At 57.5% G+C, this 22,459-nt stretch overlaps 1 protein-coding gene across 4 annotated transcripts in view; it reads right to left on the minus strand.

Annotated features, from left to right (window-relative positions):
- Positions 1 to 22,459, minus strand: part of GTF2IRD1 (GTF2I repeat domain containing 1) — a 69,045-nt gene that overhangs the window by 21,073 nt on the left and 25,513 nt on the right. For 3 of the 4 annotated variants that reach the window (XM_028110102.2, XM_088017145.1, XM_028110100.1), the window contains 8 exons: positions 17,943 to 17,990; positions 16,952 to 17,017; positions 15,745 to 15,928; positions 10,173 to 10,222; positions 9,892 to 9,948; positions 8,522 to 8,605; positions 5,032 to 5,215; positions 4,497 to 4,525 (listed from right to left, as the gene is read on the minus strand). In XM_028110102.2, coding sequence (XP_027965903.1) covers positions 4,497 to 4,525; positions 5,032 to 5,215; positions 8,522 to 8,605; positions 9,892 to 9,948; positions 10,173 to 10,222; positions 15,745 to 15,928; positions 16,952 to 17,017; positions 17,943 to 17,990 — 702 coding nt within the window. Of the gene's footprint in view, positions 1 to 4,496; positions 4,526 to 5,031; positions 5,216 to 8,521; positions 8,606 to 9,891; positions 9,994 to 10,172; positions 10,223 to 15,744; positions 15,929 to 16,951; positions 17,018 to 17,942; positions 17,991 to 22,459 lie in introns of all 4 variants that reach the window. The other variant, XM_028110101.2, reaches the window with a different exon arrangement.

A 22,459-nucleotide genomic window follows, 5' to 3' on the forward strand; every position in this document is an offset into this window, starting at 1 on the left:
CAGGCAATATATACATATATATTTTTTAAATCTATTTGAGAGAGAGAGAGAGAGAGAGCACAAATAGGGGGAAGGAGCAGGAGAGGGAGAAGCAGACTCCCTGCTGAGCAGCGAGCTCGACGTGGGGCTCGATCCCCAGGACCCTGAGATCACGACCTGAGCCGAAGGCAAACACCTAACCGCGAGAGCCACGCAGGCGCCCTTACATATTATTTTTTTTAAAGGAATCTCTACACCCAACGTGGGGCTCAAATTCACAACCCTGAGATCAAGAGCCGCACACTTGTCTGACAATGTATTTTTGTTGTGCATATACATAAACCCCAAGGATTAACTGGGAGTCTCAAGGGTGAGAGAGGCAGGGCCCATGTTAGAGATGCCGGCAGCCAGGAGGGGGCAGCAAAGAGCCACCCAGCGTGGATGAAAGATCGGGGAGGCACGGGGCACCAGCTGTGTGACCTTCAGTCAGTTTCTTAACCTCTCTGAAACTCAGTTTCTTCCTGTAAGATTGGTTATTGGGGGAGATCCCGTGTGCTGCTATGGGAAGGCCCCGTGACCGGCAGATCACAAGCACGATGTAGAGGTTAGGTGTCCACGGTGTGGGCAGTTGTCCAATGTCCAATGGTTGGGGGACAGGACCAGTAGCATCACTGTCATAAAAGCCTGATGAGGGAATGTCGGAAGGCATCTTAAAAACATCAGAAAGTGCTTATGTTTTCAGCGTGTATGCATGTAAATTTACAGAAAGAACAACAGCGAGATGTACAGTTAATAAGCTTGGGGGAAAATCTGGAAGAAATGTATCATCCTAAAAACGAACGGCCATCTGGGCACTTAAGATTTCTATGTTTTCCAAATTTCCACCGTGGGCACCTATCTGCATTTCCCTTCAGGTTTTTATGACCTACTAGAATGTTCTGTGATTGTTACTACCCCAGCCCCCTGGGCGGAGGGCCTCTCCTTCCTGTGTCACCACAACCAGCATTACCCCGAATAGCCTGCATTGCTGGGCTGGGTGTTCACGGCTGTGGGCCCCTCGGTTTGGGGAGAGTGCCTTGAGTTGGTGCCAGGCCCACCCAGATCCCCCTCCGGAGCAAACACGACCACTGTGCTTGTGTTTGCGGAAGTGTGGCCTGTGGCCCCTGGTGCACATCTGTGCCCGAGAGCAGGATGCCTGGGGCTCTGAGGGACTCTGAGGGACTCTTAGTGCTGTCCCCAGGCACTTGCCTCCCTGCCCCCCCCCCCCCGGCCTGGCCTCCCTGCTTTAACACAGCAGCTCCAACGGCGTGGATCTCTCCTGGGCCTCACTCACTAGGGCTCCTGAGGTCACACCTGGGTCGCCTGGGCCCACTGAAGGCAGGACTGGAGTTCACGCTGATACAAGTGGAGGGCCTGGCCCCACCATCCCTCTGCAGCCCCAGGTCCCCCCACCAGGATCCCTCCAGCCAGCATTCCGACCCCCTAGGCCTCTGTCAAGCCACTGGCCCACAGGTCCCCTGACCAGAGGCCCCCAAATCCCACCCACCGTCCTCTGAGACTTGGTCCAAGTCCACCATTAGCCAGGCGCCTGGGGGGAAACTGAGGCCCTGAGGGCGGACATGATGTACCCAGTTGGGACAACACTAGAGGCCTTGGGATCATCTCTTTTGACCCAGAACAAAGCTGGCTCAGGAATGGCCATACCCTCTCCCCACTCTGGCCTGGCCCACGATTCTAGGAAGCATTGTGAAAGCCCTAGGTTTAACGACCGATTTATCTTCAAAGGATAATTTTCTTTAGCATTCACTTTCTCAGATGGTTCTCTTAGCAAAGGCTTCTATGGGAGCCTTCGATAAACCACCTAGAAAATCTCAGAGCCATCCTTAACGGGCCTCCCCTTCCAGGGAGGCCCCCTTCTTCCCAAGCCTCATGCCCCTGCACCTCCCCACCACACTCCCACCCTGTACCACCCCACTGACCAGGCCTTCCCCAGTCACTGGTCTGCTCACACGCAAACCTTCCGCAGTATGGAAGGGGCTACACGGATGGGCTTCTTAGAAGGTTCCAGGCCCTGGGGAAGCCTCAACAAGGAGGAGCAAGGGGCATCTCTCCAAAAGTCTGCATGGACGCCTTGCGGGTACCAACGTGGACACATGATATTCAAGACTTGGTAGGCACCCTGACCCTAACTCCTCGGCACTATGAAGCCTTCTGGAACCTGGACACGAGCCCAGGGAAAAGGGGAGGAAAATGGATCAGATTCTCCCACTATGCAGTGCGGGCTTTCGGTAGAAATCTGGTTCGATTTTACACGTCTTACGCTTCTGAGTTTCCGTTCCGTATTTTTGGAAGAGGGCGAAAGAACTAGGAAAGTGTCTTGAAGGTCCTGCTGTGCCCAGGATAAAGCCTGTGTCTTTGCCATGACACGGCCAAGCTGGTTTCACTCCCTACCCCTGTCCCAGCCACGTGCCCTGATGGCCCCTCCGTCTGTGCCTTCACTTAGGCTGGGCCCTGCGTCAGTACCACACAGTGTTGTGCTCATCTCCGAGACCCGGCTCAATGCCACTTCCTCTGGGAAGCCTTCCCAAGCCCCAGGAATAATCACCACCACCCCCACTGGCTGATCACTTCCCATCACAGCTGGTCCAGGGCTGAAGGATTCACAAACGTCTCACCCAAGCGTCGGGATGAAGCCCCCCCAGGACAGCAGGGGAAAAACAGTCCTCCACAGCCCGCCCGTCCCTGCCCACCGTTTATCCAATTCCTATCACCGCGGGAGGCTGGTATGCGTTTCTCCATCACACAGGTGAGCAAGCGAGGCTTGGGGATCATAAATAATGAGCCCAGAGTCACAAGGGTAGTAAGGTGGGGGGGCGCGGTACAGGGATTTGAACCCAGGTCTGTCTGAGCAGCAGCCTGTGCTTTCCCACGGCCGACGTGCTGCCACCGACCCCCAGCCCAAATCAGATTATCTGCCACCCCTACCATCCATATGCCCAGGGCACCTGCGTCTGGTTCAGCCCACCTTCCTCTAGACTACGGCATCTGCTAACGTCCCGCCTCCCCCAGACACCTGAGCTCCAGCTCCAATTCACCTGGGGACCCCGGGAGCTGGCCTGTGTCAGGCTTTGGTGATTGTCTGCTGGAGGGCTTGGGGACAGGCCGTGACCTCTTGTGAACTCCTGGAGGCCCCCGCGAGCCTGGACACCTTCCCAGCGCAGTGTGACAAGTGGCTTGAGTAAGCACGGAGCTGGCCGGCCGGCCCTCCCGGGGACCACCCAGCCTGGGATGCCAGTGCCTGGAAAGGCGTTGGCAGGCCCCCCCTTAGGGCTGGGCCAAGGGCTACTTTCCCATCTCCTCTTTCAGGCAACCTGCCACCCTCTTCCACACCACGTGGACAGAGAAAGCATTTCCCAGGGCTCTCTCTGCACACGGAAGAGCCAAAGCACAGGCCGAGGGGTGGGTGGACAGGCAGACTGGCCTGGAGACGTCAGGAAGCTGCTCTAAGCACCAGTGGGCCGCCGAGCTCCCCGGGCCGGAGGGCAAGCCCTTGTCTGAGGAAGGGCCTGGAAGCCCTGGGGTCCACGGGAAGGTTGCCGGCCGACCCTCTGCCCCTGCAGTGTTCCTCCGCAAAGGTACGTAACCACTCTGTGTTACATACCACCCAGATCACTGGGCTTCCCTGCAGGGAAGCCAGGCTTTGGAGCCAACAGTCCCTTCACTAGAGATGGGGCATCCGGGGGAGTCACTGATGTTCCCTCGGCCTCAGTTTCCTCCTCCGTAAAAAGGAGACGGGAAAAGGTCATAGTGCAAAGCGCTGACCTAGTAGCGTACATCAGGTATCAGAACTGACTTCCTTTCCTGCTTCCCAAGCTCATTAATGACTGTGCCTGCCCCCCGAGCAGCTGCATGCTCAGGCCCCCATGGGGACCCTTCCTTCTGGAAGGAGGGGCTGGGAGCACACAGATGGCCTCACTGCGTTTCTGCTCTCCCTCAGCATCTCCTGGGATGGGGCACGGGCCGGCCAGGCACCCCTCTCCTTCAGGGTTTGGGAGGGCCTGGACACAGCCCATGGAGGAGATGGAGGTCAGGAGAGGCAGCTTGCCATCTGAGGCTGAGGAAGCACTTACCCACATCTCACCACCAAGTTTGCGGAGCCTGATGCAGAAACCCTTCCCTCTGCGATTAGGAACCGCCTGCCACCGAGCTTACCCACGCACTCAGGTCAACCAGGCCCCTTCATCGGGAGGGGAGGGCCGGGCGCCCGCCCTCCTGAACCCTGACCGGGTAGAGCACACGAGTCAACCCGAGCCCCCCCCGCCCCCCTTTTCTCGGCCTGAGGTTCCAGTGTGGCCTTCCTCCTCCAACCTGGGACGGGTGCCCAGAGGAGGTGGGAGAACAGAAGGGCAGGGCCTGGCGTCCCACAGTAAGCCGGGCTCTGGCCTCTGGCCCCCAGCATGGTGGCCGGCCTCCCACGCCAAGCAGCAACCCCCCGCCCCACAGCCAGCGCCTCTTACCAGGCTTTGGGATGAGTCCTTGAAAAGGCCTGAAAGAGAAAGAGAGATAGGAGTGTCAAAGCGGGGACCGGGGAGCTCTTCGGCAATGTCTGGGGCCCACCCCACCCCGGCTGCCTCAGAATGGCATCCGAACAAGCTGCTCAGGGTGCCACTGCTCGGGCCGGACACAGTGACAACGTGGCAGTGTGCTGTGCGGGAGGGTGACCAGGGCCTCCTGCTGGCCCTGCCCTGGCTGGCTCTGTGACCCCGGGCAAATCACCTGTCTCCGTGTCCTCCCCTCTGAAGTGGGCTGACCGCCTCTCCCAAGGGTTGGGATGGGAGGGCAGTGAGGTGACGGGAAGGCCACCCCTCTGCTGCGGTGGCTGACGTGGGGTTCCCTGCACCCTGGCCGGCCTGCAGTCACCCTCCTGCATGCCCCCCCCTCCCCCCGGAACCCAGGATGGCACCAGAGAGCAGAAAAGGCGGGACCAGACCAAAGGCAAGGCCAAGGGCCCTGCCCATGCTGGTCTGGCCTCCTCACCCTTCCCCTGAGCACCTGGTGACCGTGAACTTGATCTTGTCAGCCACTGCGAGGATCCTCTCCAGGTTCTGGGAGCCAAAGGTGCAGGGCTTTCGAAATGGGATTCCTGGGGGGAGCCCCTCAATGATCACTGAGCCGGGGTTACTCTTGATCCGCTTGTAGGGGACCTGGACGGGGTACTTGATGCCCAGGGCTTCTCCTGTGGAGGAGGGATGGAGGACAGGTCATCAGGAGCCAGAGCAGGGCTGGTGTGTGGACGCAGGGCGCAAGCGTGATGGGAAGGTGTGTGCGTTGGGGGTGGGGGTATGGCGGCTGGCATGTAGCCCCGTGGGAAGGCACAATCGGTGGGGGCTGGGAGTTAGGGAGTGGGTGGTGCAGGGGTACTGAGCGTGTCCGGGTGGGGTGGAGGAACGGGCAGGGCACGTGGGGCTTCAGCCACAGGGGAGAGGGTAGTGGCTCAGGTTCCTCAGCCTCGCGGCCCGAGAATCTGCAGGCCCACATGGAGGATGGGACCTGTGCGCATGGCTGGCCCTTTCCTACAACGCCGGACCCTCCATCAGCCCCCGAGGGCTCTGCCTCACTCTGGTTCGGGACCTGCCCGGTGAGGGTGGTCTGCAGACTACATTTGGGGTCCCTCCTGGACAGAGGGAAGGAGCTCACTGCGATCCCTCCAAGGGGCCCACTGAGAGCGTCATCCCTGCGTTGCAGGGTGTCCCTTTATGAAGACATGATGCAGAAATCTCTGCACGTCTCAGCACGAGGAAGAACAGTTAGAACCCTCTCTGTGCAAGAAGCTAATTTTTATCTCAAGGATACTGGGACTGGTATAACTGGACTCATTTCCCTTTTTGCTCTGGCTCCTAGGGAACTCAGAGCCTGATATGTCATCTCCATCCCCCACGTACAGAATCTCAGTGGCTTCCTATGACCCCTGACCATTGTTCCTGCCCGTTTTTGTGGTTTTTTTTTTTTTTCATTGAGATAAAATTTCCGTACCATAAAGCCGACCATTTTAAAGCGTACAATCCAGGCATTTTTTCGTATACACGTGAGGTTGTGAAATTCTCACCACGAGCTAGTTCCAGGACACGTTCATCACTCTGGGAAGAAACCCTGTGGCCATGTGCAGTCTCTCCCCGTCCTGCCTCCCCGAGCCCTGGTGGCCGCTCACCGACTCTGTCTTGACGGATCTGCAGCCTGTTTTTAATTCTTTATCCTGACCATGCTGCTGACTAGGTTATATGCGATGGCGAAGAGATCCTCACCTCCCAAACGGCCCTTGCTACAATGACCGATGGCCTCCGTGTAGCCAAATCCAGTAGACACCTGCCCTTCTCTCGACAGAGTTTGGCACAGATGACCATGCTCCCCTCCCTGAAGCCCCCCCCCTTGATATCTGTGACCCCATGCCGCCACCTGGACCTGACCTCTAAACACCAGGGCTCCTTAGCCTTTGGTCTGGGTCCTCTTTTTTGCTCCCCTACCCCCCTGGCCTAAGTTTTACATCCAATCCAGACACTTCTCCTGAACAGCAGACTGGATCCCCACTTGCCTATGGGTCATCTCTACTCAGCCCTCATATTCAACACATCCAAGATGGCACCCATCCTTTCCCCCTCAAGCTACCCCTCCTTGATGAGGGCGCTGCCCCTTCTCTCTAGCTGACAGTGTGGGGTGGGTGTCTGCCTGTCTGCGGGCCCGTGTGCTCCAACCCCCCTCTCTCCCTTGTCACAGTGATAGGTCCCCATCACCCAGTGAGCATGTGGTGTTTCCCTGCCACAGGGACTGAGTGAAGAATGGACATGTGACTCAGTGGGGACCAATGAGAAACAAGGGGAGGGAATTCTAGGAAAGAAACCCCTGGCTCTCTGGAGAAAGGCCTCAGAAGAGCCAGCCCTCTCCTTCCTTACTCAAGGTGTAGGTGGGATGTCTCAACCCGCTGTGGCAGGAAGCCAGCCTGAGACTGATGCCAACATGGTGGAAAGACACCAAGGATTAGCTCTGAACTGCTGGATCCAGTTGATCCTGAAGGCTGCTCTCCTGCTAGACTTCCCAGGCTGTGAGCTGTGGCCATTAATACCATCCAGAGACAGCTGCACCAACATTCCTCCCACCCCACACACTCCTCTTAGCGTCACGTCGACACTCCCTCACAGAGAACTGGGGGCCTGTGTCCCCTCCCCTGGAACCTGGGCAGGACTTCGTAATTACCTCGACCAACAGAGTATGGCAGAGGCTCTGAGGCTGGGACACAAAAGGCGACGGCGTCCACCTGGCTGGCAAATCCAGCCACCGTGGCGTCGCTACACTGGAGAGTCCACGTGGGAAGATGGCACAGAAACGGGGACAGAGGCCTGAGGGGCCCAGCCATTCCAGCGCCGGCTGGGTCCCCGGCCCAGGGGTCACACAGGAGCAAGAAGCTGTCAAGGTGACTCCAGCTTCAGCCACCTTCTGACTACAACCCCAGGACAGACTCCGAAGGCGAGCCACCCCCTGAGCCACTCCCAGACTCCTGACTCACGGACACCACAAGAATAAAGGCCATTGTTACTTTAGGTGGCTCGGTGCAGGCTGATCTGGTCTGTGGTTGTAGGAACTGAGTCAGGAGCCTGTTTGTTTTTGTTACTTGAGGCCATAAAGCACCTTAACCGCACGAGCTTGTTTTCTTCAAGCCAGATTCTACGGGATGCCTCCCCCCCTCCCCCCGCCTCCCTGCTCCCCACCAACTCGGCACCTCCCGACTCTACCTCTGCAGCTCAGCTCCATTCCATCCACCTTCCTCCAGCATCCCTGCCAGGGCCCAGCCAGCCTGTCATCACTACAGGTTGTGTGGTTCCGAGCTGATCGCACAGCCCTGCCCTCTCGCACCCGTTCACCTCCCCCGTGGGCAGCCAGGAAGATACTTTAAAACTACAGAGTGCCTTCTGTCCCTCGAGTCCTCCCAACAAAAGACAAAAGCGAGACCACGGTTCCTTCGAAGGCCCTAGGTGACGGGGTCTGTGTCCCGGCCACCTCTCCAGGGCCCCTCCCCTCCAGCCCCACTTCCCCACTTCAGCTTCCTGTCCGTTCCTAGGACAAGCCTCAGGGCCTTTGCACGTGCTCTTGCCTCAGCTGGCCTGCCCTTCCTTCTCTGAGAGATGAACTCCTTACCCACCCTTCAGTTCTTTGTTTAAAGAGGCCTCCCTGGCTCCCAATCCAAGTTATTCTCTCTTGAGCAGCTTGCTCTTTTCCTGCAAAATCGTGGAACGGGGCCCTTTCGTTACTGGATTTGGTGTAGTTACTGAATCTCTGTCTCACCTCGCTGGTCTACAGGGCCCAAGAAGGCAGGCTCTCTTTTTCCTTCAGTGCTTTATCCCCAGCGCCTGGCACATAGTAGGTGCTCAAGAAATGTCCGAACGTGAGGGAGTGGTTTTCCCGGAAATGACCACGGCTACGAGTAGGAAGCTCCCGCCTCACTTCCCATGGCGGCCGGGCTGCCCTCCCTCCTGGGCACCCCGGGGCTCACCGTATTTCTTATTGAACAGATCCTGGACTTGCTCCCTCAGCGTGTTGGCGATGTCGATGCGCGAGAGTCTAGCGTCATAATTTTCTGCAAAGTGAAAAACAATTATGGATTGGGGCTGTTAAATTAAAAGGCACTTGGGGACTTTTGAGGAATATGATTTTCTAATGATGGGGAGCTCCTTCTCTGGCAATTATCAGATCCTCAGAGTGGGGCCCTCAGAGTCCTTCAGAAGGAACATCCAGGCAGAGATGTGTGTTTTTCCGGAAGGACCCACGCGGTTGTGACAACAACCATGAGTGGGAAATTAATTGTTGACATTTGAAAACCGCCCAAGCAGTCAATCAGCCCAGGCAGTGAGAGGCCCCATGAGGGGGAGCAGGTTCTGGGGCTTTGGTGGGGCCGGTGCGGAGGGCCACCCCTGGTCAGTCCCTCAGCCGGGGGGGCGTCGGTAAAGGAGTCCACGTGCCAGCCCATGCCGTGGGGACCCCGGATGGGCCCCTGACCCCGAGAGACTGCAGCCTGGCACTGCCTGGGGAGAGAGAAAGGTGAGGGAGGGAGGGAGGGAGTGGACCTCTAGGCGGCTGGGGGTGGGGGGCGTGGTGAGGACCCCCATCTGCTGTGAGGCTGTGCATGAGGAGCCATGGGTGGGTTAAGCGCTGTGAGGACACCTCATTGTAGCCAGTTCCGGCTGCCCGGCAGGAGACAGAGAGAGAGAGAGAGAGAGAGAGAGAGAGAGAGAGAGAGAGAGAGAGAAATGGGGCAGGGAGCAGCCCCCCTCCGGGATCTGGGTCCTATCTCTGGACGCCCTACTCCCTGGGCTGGCCCCTCCTGTCGCTGGTCTCGCTGACCTCTCTCTCTCTCTCTCCCCTCAGAGCCACAGGGACCAGCCAGGGGCCACCTGGGGAACAACCCGGCCTCGGGGACTCATGGCCACACCCTGGAGCTGTCCCCACACGCATGTGGGACTTCCTGCTTCTGGCTCTCCTGCCTGCCAAGCCGCTTGCAGTGGTTCAAGCTTCTCCTACCTTCCATCCAGCTTTCTCCCTGCTCACTGCCTCTCGGCCCTTCCTGGCCCAGCCACAGGTCTCCACCACAGAACCCCCCGGCCCTCAGGGCCCTCGTCCCCCTTTGGCTTCAGGCATTGAGAAGACAGCTGACTGCCTGATATGGAGAGGGCCGGCTCCTGCACCCTGCTGCCCCCCACACCCTTATGGAGCCTCTTCTTCCTGCCCCACCTGACAGCCAGCCTCACACAGACCCCCAGGCCCTGACGTCGGGGGCCAGCCCCTCCCACCCACAGCCTGGTCAACCAAGCCAGGTCAAGGTCATGGCACTGGGACAGCTGACCCCATCCTGAGCTGCAACCTTACCTTGGAAACCCTGTCTCTTCAGGCTCTCGTCCACAAGAGGGTCCCCGGAATCCCTCTCTGGGGGCGGGGGAGGGGGGGAGAGAAGCCAGGGTGAGCAGCCAGCTCCTGGACCCCGGGACGGAGGTGGTATCTTTGGGGGGCGGGGAACCTGATGGGGAGGGTGGTGGGGGATGCTAGGGGAGGTGGGACCAGGCCAGAGGAAGGATGAGGGATGGGGGCACAGAGCCGGGACCCCTCCCGCACCCGGCTAGCGCCTCAGCCCGTGACCCTGCGCGGGGTACCTTGGCTGTCCGTGATGGGCTCTTTGACTCCCTCGGTGAGCAGCTCGGGCCTGGAAAACACCACAGCAGGGCAGTTACTGAGGCCCCTCTGGCCCTCCTTGTACAGCCTCATTCTGCACCAGAGCCTCCGTCTACACAGCTGAGCAACAGGCCCTCCCAGCTCTGGACAGCCCAGGTCTGGGGTCCCCGTCCCTTCCCCCCCGCCCCCCCAAGCCCCTGCACCTGTCCTGCAGACCCACACCCGAGATCGGGGGGCTGTGCTGGGCTCTGAGGATCCAGCCCAGAGGGAGGGTGGCCCGACCCAGACCAAACGGAGGGGACACCATCACTCGGTTCCGGGACGCTTCCCACGGGGCCAGTCTGAAGCACAGAGAAGCAGCTGGGGCTGACCATGTGGCAAGATCTCGGAGGGGCAGGGAAAGTCTGGGGTTTCTGGGGGACATCTGAGAGCTGCCGTGGGCACTCGGAGTCAGGGCCTTGGGGACCAACCCCCGCTTTGCACTCACGTCTGTATCTCGAGACCCCACAAAGCCCTTCCCAGATGTCGTGGAGCCCTCTCTGCATGCTGGAGGCGGGTACTGTTTCCACCGCCTCATTTACAGGATGAGGAGACAAGCACTGAGAAGGTGAGTAAGGGGCCCAAAGCCACACAGCGGGAAGGGGCAGGGGTCCATCAAGGCCCGTGCCCCCTCACCTGGCCACCTCTCCGGATACCCAGGTCCTGCTGCCAGAGAGGCACCAAGTCCTCATCCACTGGCCGCCTGACCTCCCCGAGGCCCCCAGCTTGCCACACACTCCAGACCATGCCTCCCTCTCCTAAGCAGACAGGCTGCTCCAGCTGGACAGATCTGTAGTGAAAACAGGGCATTCAGAGTCAGTGCTGTATAATAAAGAGTTTGGCCCTTGTCCTGGGTCCTGGAAGGTAACCTCTCATCTTTGGTATTTCTCAAGGGACAGGAATATCTGAGTTCTTATTCCTGGTGGGACGCTGGGATCACACCTGAGTTTATGCTAACGAGATGACCGAGGATTCTGGAAGACGGACCCTATGATCAGAGGACTGGGGCTTCGAGCCACCTGATACCCGCCCACCCCCCTGATTTCTAGGGAGGGGAGGGGGCTGCAGATGGAGCTCAATCACACAGCCCATGACCCAGTCAAGCACGAATCCCAGTAAAAATCGTGGGCACTGAAGCTCGGTGCTGGAGGGTGACATGTCCTGATATCATGGGGACCTTAGCTTTTGTGTCTATTTGGCTGGTCTTGATTAGTATCCTTGATATAAAACTGTAATTGTAATGCAGCACTTTCCTGAGTTCTGTGAGGTTTTCTAGCCAATTACTGAGCCCCGGGGAGCCATGGGGAGCCCTGGACTTTGAGCCATTTGCTCAGAAGTGTAGGTGGCCTAGGGACCCCTGAACTTGCAGCTAGGGTCTGCTAATGCCGGGTGGTCAGTATCAGAACGCCCTGTAGCACTACATGAACCAGAACCTTCCACCTTGACTTCCGTGGGTAGCGGTCTCCTGTCTGTGTGAATCCACCCATGATTTTCAATTTCCAAAGGGTTTCTTAACCTTGGAGAATTGGATGAAAGCAAGGGACCCTCTGCCCAGAAGAAGGTATAGAAGAATATGTTTAGAAGGAGGTGGAGGTCAGGTGCAAGCAGAAAGAGTGGCAATCGGTGAGTGATGTCTCCTGCAGGTGGTTTCTCATATATATAAACACGCAGCTAACCCTTGAACAACACGGGTTTGAACTGCACGGGTCCACTTATATGCACGTTTTCTTCGATACAGTACTGTAAATTCGTTTTCTCCTCTTTATATTTTCTCTTTATGTTTTCATTTTTCTAGCTTACTTTATTGTAATAATGCGGCATATTATATATATAACATAAAATACATGGTAATCACCTGTTTATGTTATTGGTAAGGCTTTTGGTCAACAGTAGGCTATTAGTAGTTATGGGTTTTTTTTTCTTTCTTAAAGATTTATTTATTTATTTTAGCGGGGAGGGGCAGAGGGAGAGGGAGAATCTCAAGTAGATGACCTGTCAAGCGTGTAGCCTGGCACGGGGCTCGATCCCAGGACCCCGAGATCACGACCTGAACCAAAGGCAGATGCTTAACCAACTGAGCCACCCAGGCGCCCCTTATCTGCTTATAGTGATAATGTTACATTTGTTTCAGATCTAAGTAGCTAGGTTTTTGGAGAGTCAAAAGTTATACACAGGGGCTCAGAGGGGGGGTCGGCACTCCTAACCCCCATATTGTTCAAGGGTCAACTCTCTGTTTTTATGGCCTGAACTGTGTCCCCTTCAAATTTCAAAGCCCTGACCCCCCTGCAGTACCTTGGAATGTGACTGTATTTGAAGAAGGGGTCTTTAAAGAGGTGGTTAAATTTCAATGAGGACATCATGGGGGGCCCTCATCCCCTGCCTGGTGCCCTTATAAGAAGAGATTAGGTCACATGGAAAGAGACACCAGGGATGTGTGCACACGGAGAAAAGGCGACTTGGAGGCACAGTGAAGATGACAGGCCTCGGGAGAAACCAAACCTGCCAGCACCTTGACCTTGGACTTGCAGCCTCCAGAACGATGAGAAATAAATTTCTGCTGTGTCAGCTGCCCCCCACCCATCTGTGATGTTATGTTATGGCAACTCCAGCAGACCAATATGCACATACACACAAATATACAGAAGATAAATATCGATGCTCTATTGAGATGGAACTTACATGCCATAAAATTCACTTTCAAAGTACGCCAATCCGGGCGCCTGGGTGGCTCAGTTGGTTAGGCGACTGCCTTCGGCTCAGGTCATGATCCTGGAGACCCGGGATCGAGTCCCGCATCGGGCTCCCTGCTCAGGAGGGAGTCTGCTTCTCCCTCTGACCCTCTTTCCTCTCGTGTTCTCTATCTCTCATTCTCCCTCTCTCTCTCAAATAAATAAATAAATAAATAAAATAAAAATCTTAAAAAAAAAAAAAAAGTACGCCAATCCGTGGTTTTTAGTGTGTTCGTGAAATCATTGATACAGCTGTACTTCTACCTGATTCCAGAACATTTACATCACTGCCCCCCAAAGGCACCCTTCTCTAAAGTAAGATCAATGACAAGTGGCTCTTTTATGCTTCATATACCCAACAGTATTTTCTGATTTTTATTTTATTTTGTTCTGCCGATTTTAAAAATGAGAAACGACAAAATAAATATACTAAGGGCTCAATCTCTCAGAATCACCCAGCGAGGCCACCCCCGAATGCTGCGCCCGGCAAAGCTCATCACGCTCTCCTACGTGAGTCCTATTCTTTGCTTGGCTTTCAGGAAACTGGAATCAGTTAAACTTACTTTTTAAAACGGATATATTTTTAAAGACACGAAATCCAAATCCAGGCAACCACATGAATGAATCTCAAAAGCTAAGTGAAAGGAGCCAACTCAAAAGGCAGCCACCGAATCACTGTACTTGTAGGATGTTCTGGAAAAGGCAAAACGATGACAGAAGATACGTCGGCGGTCGCCAAGGGCTAGGGTGGCCCACAAAGGGACACAAGGGAAGGTTTCGGGGTGATAGGACTGTCCCGTATCTTGATGGTGGTGGTGGTTATATGACATATGAGCTTGCCAAAGTTCAAAGGGGTATACACCTAAAAACGGTGAATTTTGCTCTATGTCATTAAACTCCAATAAACCTGACGTTAGGAGGGAAAAAAAAAAACCAAACCCATCTCGATCGAGTACTGAGTGTGCCAGCCCTTCGCTGAGCCTCGACTTCCACTGCCACTCTGGGAAGTGGTACGGTGCTTCCTGTTTAACACCCTGGAGCAAGCTGCCCAAGGTCACGGGGAGGAGCGGCCGGTCCGGACTCAGACCCAGGAGCTGGTCTCTCAAGTCTGACAGAGAGCCACCAGGGTAACCCACCTCCCTTTCTAAGTATGAAGCGGCGTGAGAAAATGCTCGTGAGCACAGGAGACTGAGAAGCTGTGTCTGCACTGAACAATGAGAAAGGTCAGCTTGTGAGGATGTGCCGTGAACTTGGCTCCTCCCGCTGAGCTGCCCAAGTGCTTCTGGTTCTCCGTCTGGAGGATGGATGTGGCAGGCGGCCGCCCTGTGGCACGTCCCTCCTGAATCAGGACATTCAGGACATTTAGCTCCCGACATCCTGTCTCCACCCCATCCTCTCCCCTGAGCAGGGGGTGAGTCCCGTTTTCCACCTGCCACCACCCTGTGTCCGGGGCCAGAGCAAAGCCTTCTTGCTGGTCCCTGCTTCCGCCCCTGCCCACAGCCCCCAGGTCCCTTTCTACCTCACAGCTAATGTGAGGTAGAATAAAGACCAGATCATGTCATATTCTCCTCGGAATCTTCCAGTGAGTTTTCATTCAATGTAAAATAAAACCCGAACTCTTTAAGCCAGGCCAGGACCATGCATGATCCGGCCCCTGCTCCCTCCTAGGCTTTACCACCCTTCTCTCGCTCACTGTGTGCGGCCACACCGGCGTGTCACTGGTCTTCAAACGCGCAAGCATGCCCCTGCCCCGGGGCCTTTGCACCTGCTCTTCCCTCTGCCTGAACTCTCTCCCACCAGATATCGGCATGCCTCGCTTCCTTAGATAGATTCCTCCTGCCCCTCTCTGCCCCCAGACCCTAGGTCCTAGCGTTTATCTCTACCTGACATTAGATGGTAGTTTTAGTCAATGAGACTGGCCAACTCGAGGGCAGACCTCGGCATGCGCTGCTTCTCACAGCCTGGCCCGCAGTTGGCACTCAGATGTATTTGCCGAAGGAAGGAACCACATGTGCATTATTTGTGTCTCTTGGAGTACCCCCCCTCCTCGTTCCTCCTGGTGCAAACCAGGCCACCGTGGGAGAGCACCCTGCCCCACGCCCCATCACCTGCCATGAAGGATGCCATGAATCTCCCAATTTGGGGGCCATCTACTCCCCTAGGGGGAGCAAACCCTTAGGACTCTCCTCTTTGTCACTTTCAAGCAAACCAAGCCTCAATCGACATAATAGTATCACACAGTAGCAACAAACAGGTCACCCCAGACCCCCCCCTACCCCAGCCTCAAATCAATAGCTGCCTCCCTCCATCTTTTCCACAGGGACTGTATGTCTGAGCTGGGCTCATGGGCGGGGATATGCGGAGCTCCACCGGGCCCTCGAAGACAAAAACGAGATGCCCAGGGAAACAGAAAGGACCCGCCACCCCCATATTTTCCAACCCTGGGACAACGGGCCACTGCCCTCAGCAGCGCCCTGATGCCCCCGACCCAGGATACCAACACACGCCCAGAGAATGTGCAGAACGGTCCAGGAAAGGAAGCCGGCGGGCAGATTCCCACTGCACATGGAGACAAACAGGCGGGTTGCTTCGGGTCTGGCAGGCCCGGGCAGGGTCTGGGCAACCTCCCGCCTGCCCAACTGTGGCCAAACCTTATCTAACGCCCCACTGTGTCCAAACAACAAAAAAGTCTGCCCTGATCTGAAGACGAAGATGGCACTCTGGCACCACTCCCAGGCGCCGGGCCACCCTGGAGGGGCCCCCTGCGGACACGGCCAAGCCTTACCTCTTGATGACAAACTGGATGCTGTTGCTGGCCTCCAGGATCTTCCGGAGCTTGGCGATCCCGAAGCAGTTGGGCCTGCGGAGGGAGATGCCTTCAGGCAGCCCCACCACAAACAGCTCCTCAGGGTACATCAGGAACTTGGAGTAGGGCACCTTGACGGGCTCCGAGATGCCAATGGCCTTGGCTGCAGAGACATGGCTGCTGTAGGGCCATCCAGGGCTATAAGGGCACGAGCCCCGGCTCTAGCCTCCCGCGTCTGTGCAGGGCCGGGGGGGGGGGGTGCATGTGCCAGGGCTCTCTTGAGAGTCAGTGCTTAGTTGACCCCCCAACCGTCCTGAGAGGTGGGTACCGTGACCCCAGTCTGCAGGTAAGAGACCAGGAGCTCAGAGGGGGACAGGACTCAGGTGGCGGAGCCCAGAGCTGGGGGATGCGAACCGGAGTCAGTGGGACCCCCAAACCCTCGTAGCCAGGCAGTGCACAAGAAACCACCGATGGTTGGTGAGACCTGGTTTTGGCTCCACCCAAGCCCGCTTATCCCTGGGCTGCCAGAAAGGACTTCCAGAGAGCCCCCCGTTATCCATACATAACTCCCAAACTCTGCGTGGCCCAACCCCACGCCTTGGGAATGGGACAGGTTGGAGGCCCAGGCTGGGCACTGCCACTCACACTCGGACAAGCCATATCATTTGCCCAAGCCTCATGTCTCCTCGTCTGTCAAATGCGTACAAGGACACAGGGGTTTTGTGAGATGGGAGAACTTGGCATGAAGCCCCTGGGCAGTGCCCGGCAAACCACTGGGGCCTAATAAAAGAACAGCCTCCCCTGCCTCCTGGCCCCTGCCCCATCCTCTTTCCCGGACTCTCGAGTAGGAAAGGTCTTGCTGTGCGTGTGTCTTCCCGAGGACCCCGAATGAGGGTGTCCGTGAGGATGGAGGAGCGATTCCGGCGGTGGGCAGAGCGGGCTCTCCAACCTGAGGCCGAGGCCGACCGGGAGCGGGCAGGTGATGGAGAAGGCAACAGGGGCCACATTGCGGGGCGGGGGGGGTTCCTTGGGTGTCCCCATCCCCTTCCCAGTGGGCCCTGGCCCCTCCGTCCCCTTCCTGCCTCGTGCAAGAGCAGGGAGCAGCGGGGGCCCCACGTCCCTCTGCAAGCAGGGCAGCTAGAGGGGAGGGCGAGCTGCCCGGGGCCCTGGCCGGCTCCTGGCTCACCGTATCGCGTGTTGAAGAGAAGCTCCACCTGCTTCCGCAGGGGCCGGATCACGTCACCGTGGCTGTCTGGAAGGCAAAAGGCAGCCTGCTGGGCCTCCCCAGAGGCAGCAGCACCCCGCTTCTCAGCTCATGTCCCAGCTCTGCCGGCACCAAGAATGACCCTGCGTTGGGACCTTGGAATGGGGGAAGGCCGGGGGCGTGGTGGTAGCAGCTAACCTATTTTCTCAGAAATGGCACCCCCAGACAGGTCTGCAATTCCTGAACTTAATATGTCTGCTTCTAAAATCAGGTCTAAGGTATCACCGGGCCTGAATGAAGATTTGGAAGATTTTGCAGCCTAAGAATGACCACAGATCTTTCGAAGCGTGTGTCATTCTAGACCAGCTCGGGAAGTGACTTAGCTAGTGGGTGAGTGGTAAGCCGGCAAATTGAGTACGCTGCCACCAGGTGGCAGTGGACTTTTCTACCCCCACCCCAGGTCAGGCTGGGTTTAGGGCGAGGTCCCTTCTCTCCTCACACACCCTCTCACATTCCATTCCGGGGGCAGATACTCCCAAGAGGAAACAGACCCATCCCCACTTTGATCTCTCGTCCTGCACAACTCTCACTCAGCAGGAAGGGAATGAGCGGCGTTCCTGAGAATGAGCAGGTCTGTTGGACACAAAGCCAATTTTGTGCTTCCCGCCCTCAATACTACGTGCTCAGACTCCAGACTTAAAACCTTTGTGAAAGAAGCAGGCTATGTATAAAAACAAAGACTGAGAATGCTCTGCATTTCCCTTACCAGAAAGAGCTGCTTGTACCTCTGATCAGGTACCTCCTAGTTCTAGAAGATAGGTCTGTAAACCTCCTCCCAGGACTCCCGCCTCCAAATGGGGTGTTGGGGAGAGATGGGGTGGAGAGAACCAGAGACAATAGGGAGAGGAAGGGCGGGGGAGGGGAGGGGAGATGGGGTGATGGGCTGAAAGGTGGGAGGTGGACAGCGCCTCACCCTCTACGGGCCTCTCCTCGGGCCGCGGGTCCTCGCTGGGGCCTTTCTCTGAAAGAGAAGAGAGGGTGCCAGGAAGCCACAAGCACCATCTCCCCAGGAACGTCAGGCCAGACAAGGGGGGGTGCAGCAGGCTGACTCTGGAGCAGAGCATGCTGACCCCCCGGATGGGATCAGGGACCTCGATCCTGTACAGGCAACCCACTCTCGTCTTCACACAAGAAGGCCAAGTTCACGGGCGCCTGGGTGGCTCAGCTGGTTAAGCGACTGCCTTCGGCTCAGGTCATGATCCTGGAGTCCCGGGATCGAGTCCCACATCGGGCTCCCTGCTCAGCGGGGAGTCTGCTTTTCCCTCTGACCCTCCCCCCTCTCATGTTTTCTCTCTCTCTCTCTCAAATAAATAAATAAATAAAATCTTAAACAAACAAACAAAAAAAGGCCAAGTTCAGAGCCAGGTGTTGGAGCACATTCGGTTCGCACCGTCTGGAGACCAGACCCACGTCGGTCGGTCCTTCTTTCCGTGTGCTAGGTTCTGCTCTAGGCACTAGGACACGCGGGGACAAGACAAGGCCCTGTCCTCCTGCTGTGACACCAGCTCGAACACAGAGCGCCAGTGAGCAGGGATGCCGTGAAGAAAGGTGGTTGGGTAAGGGGAGGGCGGGTGGGGGGGCGTGGAGCTACCCCAGGTCAGGTGGTCCACGGGGCTCTCTGATGAGATGGCACTGATCCTCGCCTAAGCTCACAGCAACAGACCGTCTTGTCCCCAGACAGCCAGGAGGTGGCGCGTCAGCTGGGGAGTGCAGAAGCTGTATGGCGGTGGGGGGCCCTGCTGGCCTGGGGGTGTGGAGAGGAGGGGAGCACCTGGGCTGAAGAGGAGAGTCTAGGAAAGGCAGTAGGGGAGAGGGGCACAGGCGGGGAGGGAGCAGAAGCAGCGTGGGGGACGGTGGCAAACTGAGGTTCTGGCTGGGGGAGGAAGGAAGTAGGTGCACGCGGACACCGGGACTGGGGTGCAGGGCTGGGGACAGCCATGCTGCGGGGCCTCCCTCTGCAGCACCCCTTCATTACCAGGGCTGGAGCCAGGAAGGCATCAAGGGCTGGTCAGTACTTTTAACAAGTGGAAGGAGGCTGTAATTTGGGAAGCTCGCAGGCGCTGTGGCGCCAGGTGCTTTCACATGCCGGACTAAGCCTCCAAGGGCCTGTGTCGGCCCACGATGTGCAGCCGAGCTGGAGAGCGGCCGAACTGGTGGGGCCCAGGTTCTGCCGGACTCCTGGCCAGCGCCCGTCTGCTCTCCTGCCGGCTCTTGGAGGGAGCACGTGGGGACAAGGGAGACCAGGGCACGGTCCCCTGTCCCCAGGTGGGAATGGTGAGCTGGAAGGAAGGGGGCTGGTCCCAGGAGAGCTGCCAAGAGTCCAAATTCGCTCAGGCTGGAGGGAAAGGTGAGCCTGCACCTGGGATCACCAGACAAGCCTGAGGCTTGGGGCTCAGCGTGGAAGGCGCTGGAAGGTTCTGGAGGGTTGCATCTATGCTCAGCCGACTTGAAAAGGTTGAGGGCCAGCCCTGGGAGCAGGCCTCGACCTTCCTCAGGGAAATGGGCTCACTGTGGGCAGTGGATGCTGGGCCCAGCAAGCTGGGAGAAGCAGAACTGCCTGGAAACATCTCTCAGGCAACGGCGTAGGGCCATTGGAGGATCACTATCTCAGCTTCCTCCCTACCCGGCTGCCGACCTAGGGCGTGTGGTTTACGTGGCTCTCATGTCCCCTGGCTCAGCTGTCCGCAGCGGTAACGGACCTGGTGACACTCCTGCACTGTCACTGTCCCACCTCCCACCCCATGTTGGTGTGCCTCGATTTCCTCCCAGGCAAGCAAGCAGAGCCCCATCTCACAGCCAGCTTCTGGAAGGTCCTGCTAATCCACTGCATTTTTGCCATTTCCAGATGAAGGGGGGGGGCAGTCAGCGAGAGAGGAGTCTGGTGGGACCCGCAGGGCCACCAGGGAGTTTTCCTGGGCAGGGACCTGTGACAAGGGGTCAGGTAATGGTCAGTCCCAGGGGAAGGGAACCACCCAAGTGTCACACCTGGAGCACTAATTAAGGTTACAAGGTGGCCTGGAGGGACATGAGGGGGGAGACCTGGCCAGGGAGTCTGTCCCCGCCGTGAGCCGGCCATGTGCCCTCGTCCTGGGAGTAGCAACAAGGAGTCAAGGTCCATCTGGAGCCCGGGCAGGAGAGGACCCGCCCCCCGCCGTCCAACGGATCCAGGTATCCTCAGCCCCACTAAGGAGGGGCTTCTGTTGGGCCGGGGCCGCTCCTGGGGGGCTGTGACCCGTCTGCTTTGGAGTCCCAAATTCCAAACGTGGGGAACGCACCAGATACTCCACCCAGGTGTTGGGGGCTGGGCTATTTACCCCGAATGAGCCCCCCGCACCTGGCTCACTGTGCCCCCGTTTTCAACTGTGAATAACCGGCAACACCCCCCAGATATGATCAAGGACATGCCAACTGTCCCAGCACTCTAGAGATGTCCAAGGCACCGGGTAAGGGAGGGAGGGACAACCTGTACTCGACCTGTCTGTGGTTTGGACAAATAGTCTGTGCAAAATCTCTGTGCAAAATTGTAGCCACACGCATATGCACACATGCAGAAAAAGGACATATGAAGGACCCGAGGAGGGGGCAGGGGAGCTCCTCCTGTCCGGGGCATAGAACTCTGCATCATTTACCATGCACACATGTCAGCAGAAAAAGCACACGCACAGGGACACACACCCCCCATTCTAAACCACGGTGGTCCTGAGGACCTCGGAATCTTCCAACTTCGTCGGTTTTGAGTGGGGTGCTTGGAAAGGCACCTCAGACGGGCAGTCAGCAAACCTGAGCTCCAGCCCGAGGCTGGGTGCCCCTGGGCAGGTGGACTGGCCCAGCTGGACCTCAGGTTCCCACCCTCTGTCACGCCAAAGAGGAGAAGCCATTCCAATAGGCCCACTGGCCCACGGCCGCCCAGCCCCCTGGGGTCCAGACGGAGATAGATACCCACGGTCTTCTCTAACGGCACTGTGACCACAGCCTGGTACCCTGTGACCTTGGGGGCCAGGACCCTCTGCCAGCTCATCCTGAGCCACGGGTCACCTGAATGCCCACCCCCCTCCCCAGTTTCTCCAGAGACTGTTGTCAAGTCTGGTCCTGCCCAGCCCGTCCAGAACAGTCTTTCTTCACGACCAAGCTATTAAAAGCCCATCCCGACTGGCTGAGGAAATGAAAAAGATACACCACTTAACCTCGCATAGCTACTGTTCCAGCAGTTTCTTCCTTGTTGTTTAACCAGTGATTATGTTTTCAACAGTTGCAAACAGAGCAGCCTTGTGCCTTCCGTGCTCCCCCCTCGCGGCTTATTTTTGGTGGCTGCTGACAGTCCATCAGGAGGATGCCATCAACAGGTCCCCGCCAGCTGGGCTGGCTCTTTCCAGTTCTTTCTTTATCAGTAACATGGCCACGAACATCCCCGTGTGGAAGACGCTGTCCGTGTTTCAGATCACTTCCTAGGACTGGACCGTGGGAACCCCCAGGGGGTGCTTGTTTTGACAGCTCGTCAGGCTGACCAATCTCCTGAGAAAGCAACTTGGCAAGCTGCATCCTTACCGGCACCAGAGGGGCACCCATTTCCCAACATGCTCAACAAAGGTTCCGCCCGACTAAGGGGTGCAGAAGAGATGTCCCCTTTCTGTTTCCCTGAGGCTGCGCATGTTTGTGTTGCTTGCTGTCTCTTTTTTTTGTGTGCGATCAACCATCCGAGCTGCGGCGGACACTGGGATGCACCACTCGGGTCCCCTTCCAGGGGCGACTCCCGTCCCACGACTGATTGAGGATAGCCCAGGCCAACTCTGGGCTGACTGAGGATAGCCCAGGCCATTCTAGCCGCAGAGCTTCCCATGGGGCCGGCAGAGGCTGTCGGTGGGGCCGCATCATGCCTCCGCTTCCCTCCCGGCCCCCCACGCTCCCACCCCCTTACTTACTTAACTGCTGAGCCCAAGGGCAGCCCCTAATAACCCCCCCGCCCCGCCCATTAAACACCAGCTTGGGGTCTGTTCCCTGGGGTCCACCACCCGTGTGACATGTGTCCTTGGGCTGTGAGTTTTCCCTGTGGGTTCCGGCCCAGGGTTCTGGTCTCTGAAGGCCACGGGGAACGTCATTCCCGGGGACACTGCCCGTCCTGTCCCGAGGCACCTGCCAACTGAGTAATCTTACCGCCTGAACTACCTTTGCCTGACTGATAAATACGAGAGGAAGGACCGAGCCCCCAGGACACCGTGGGAAAGCTCCCCCAGGAGGAGGCTGGGGTCCCTGGGCCGCCCCGCTTCCCCAGCTGGCCTGCCACTGGCCCCAGATCCTGGCGTCCCATGAGCCGACTAATCAATGAACCCACACTGGGTCCCTTCTCATGGTTCAGTCATCTACGTGGAAGTGGGCTCCAGAACCGAGCCCGGGATGGGCACGTGCTCGACCTGTCTGTGGTTTGGACAAATA

The sequence above is a fragment of the Eumetopias jubatus genome, unplaced genomic scaffold, assembly GCF_037043125.1.
Source record: "Eumetopias jubatus isolate StellerSeaLion01/CBP00866 unplaced genomic scaffold, mEumJub1_p1.0 scaffold_12, whole genome shotgun sequence".
NCBI classification, from domain to species: Eukaryota; Metazoa; Chordata; class Mammalia; order Carnivora; family Otariidae; genus Eumetopias; species Eumetopias jubatus.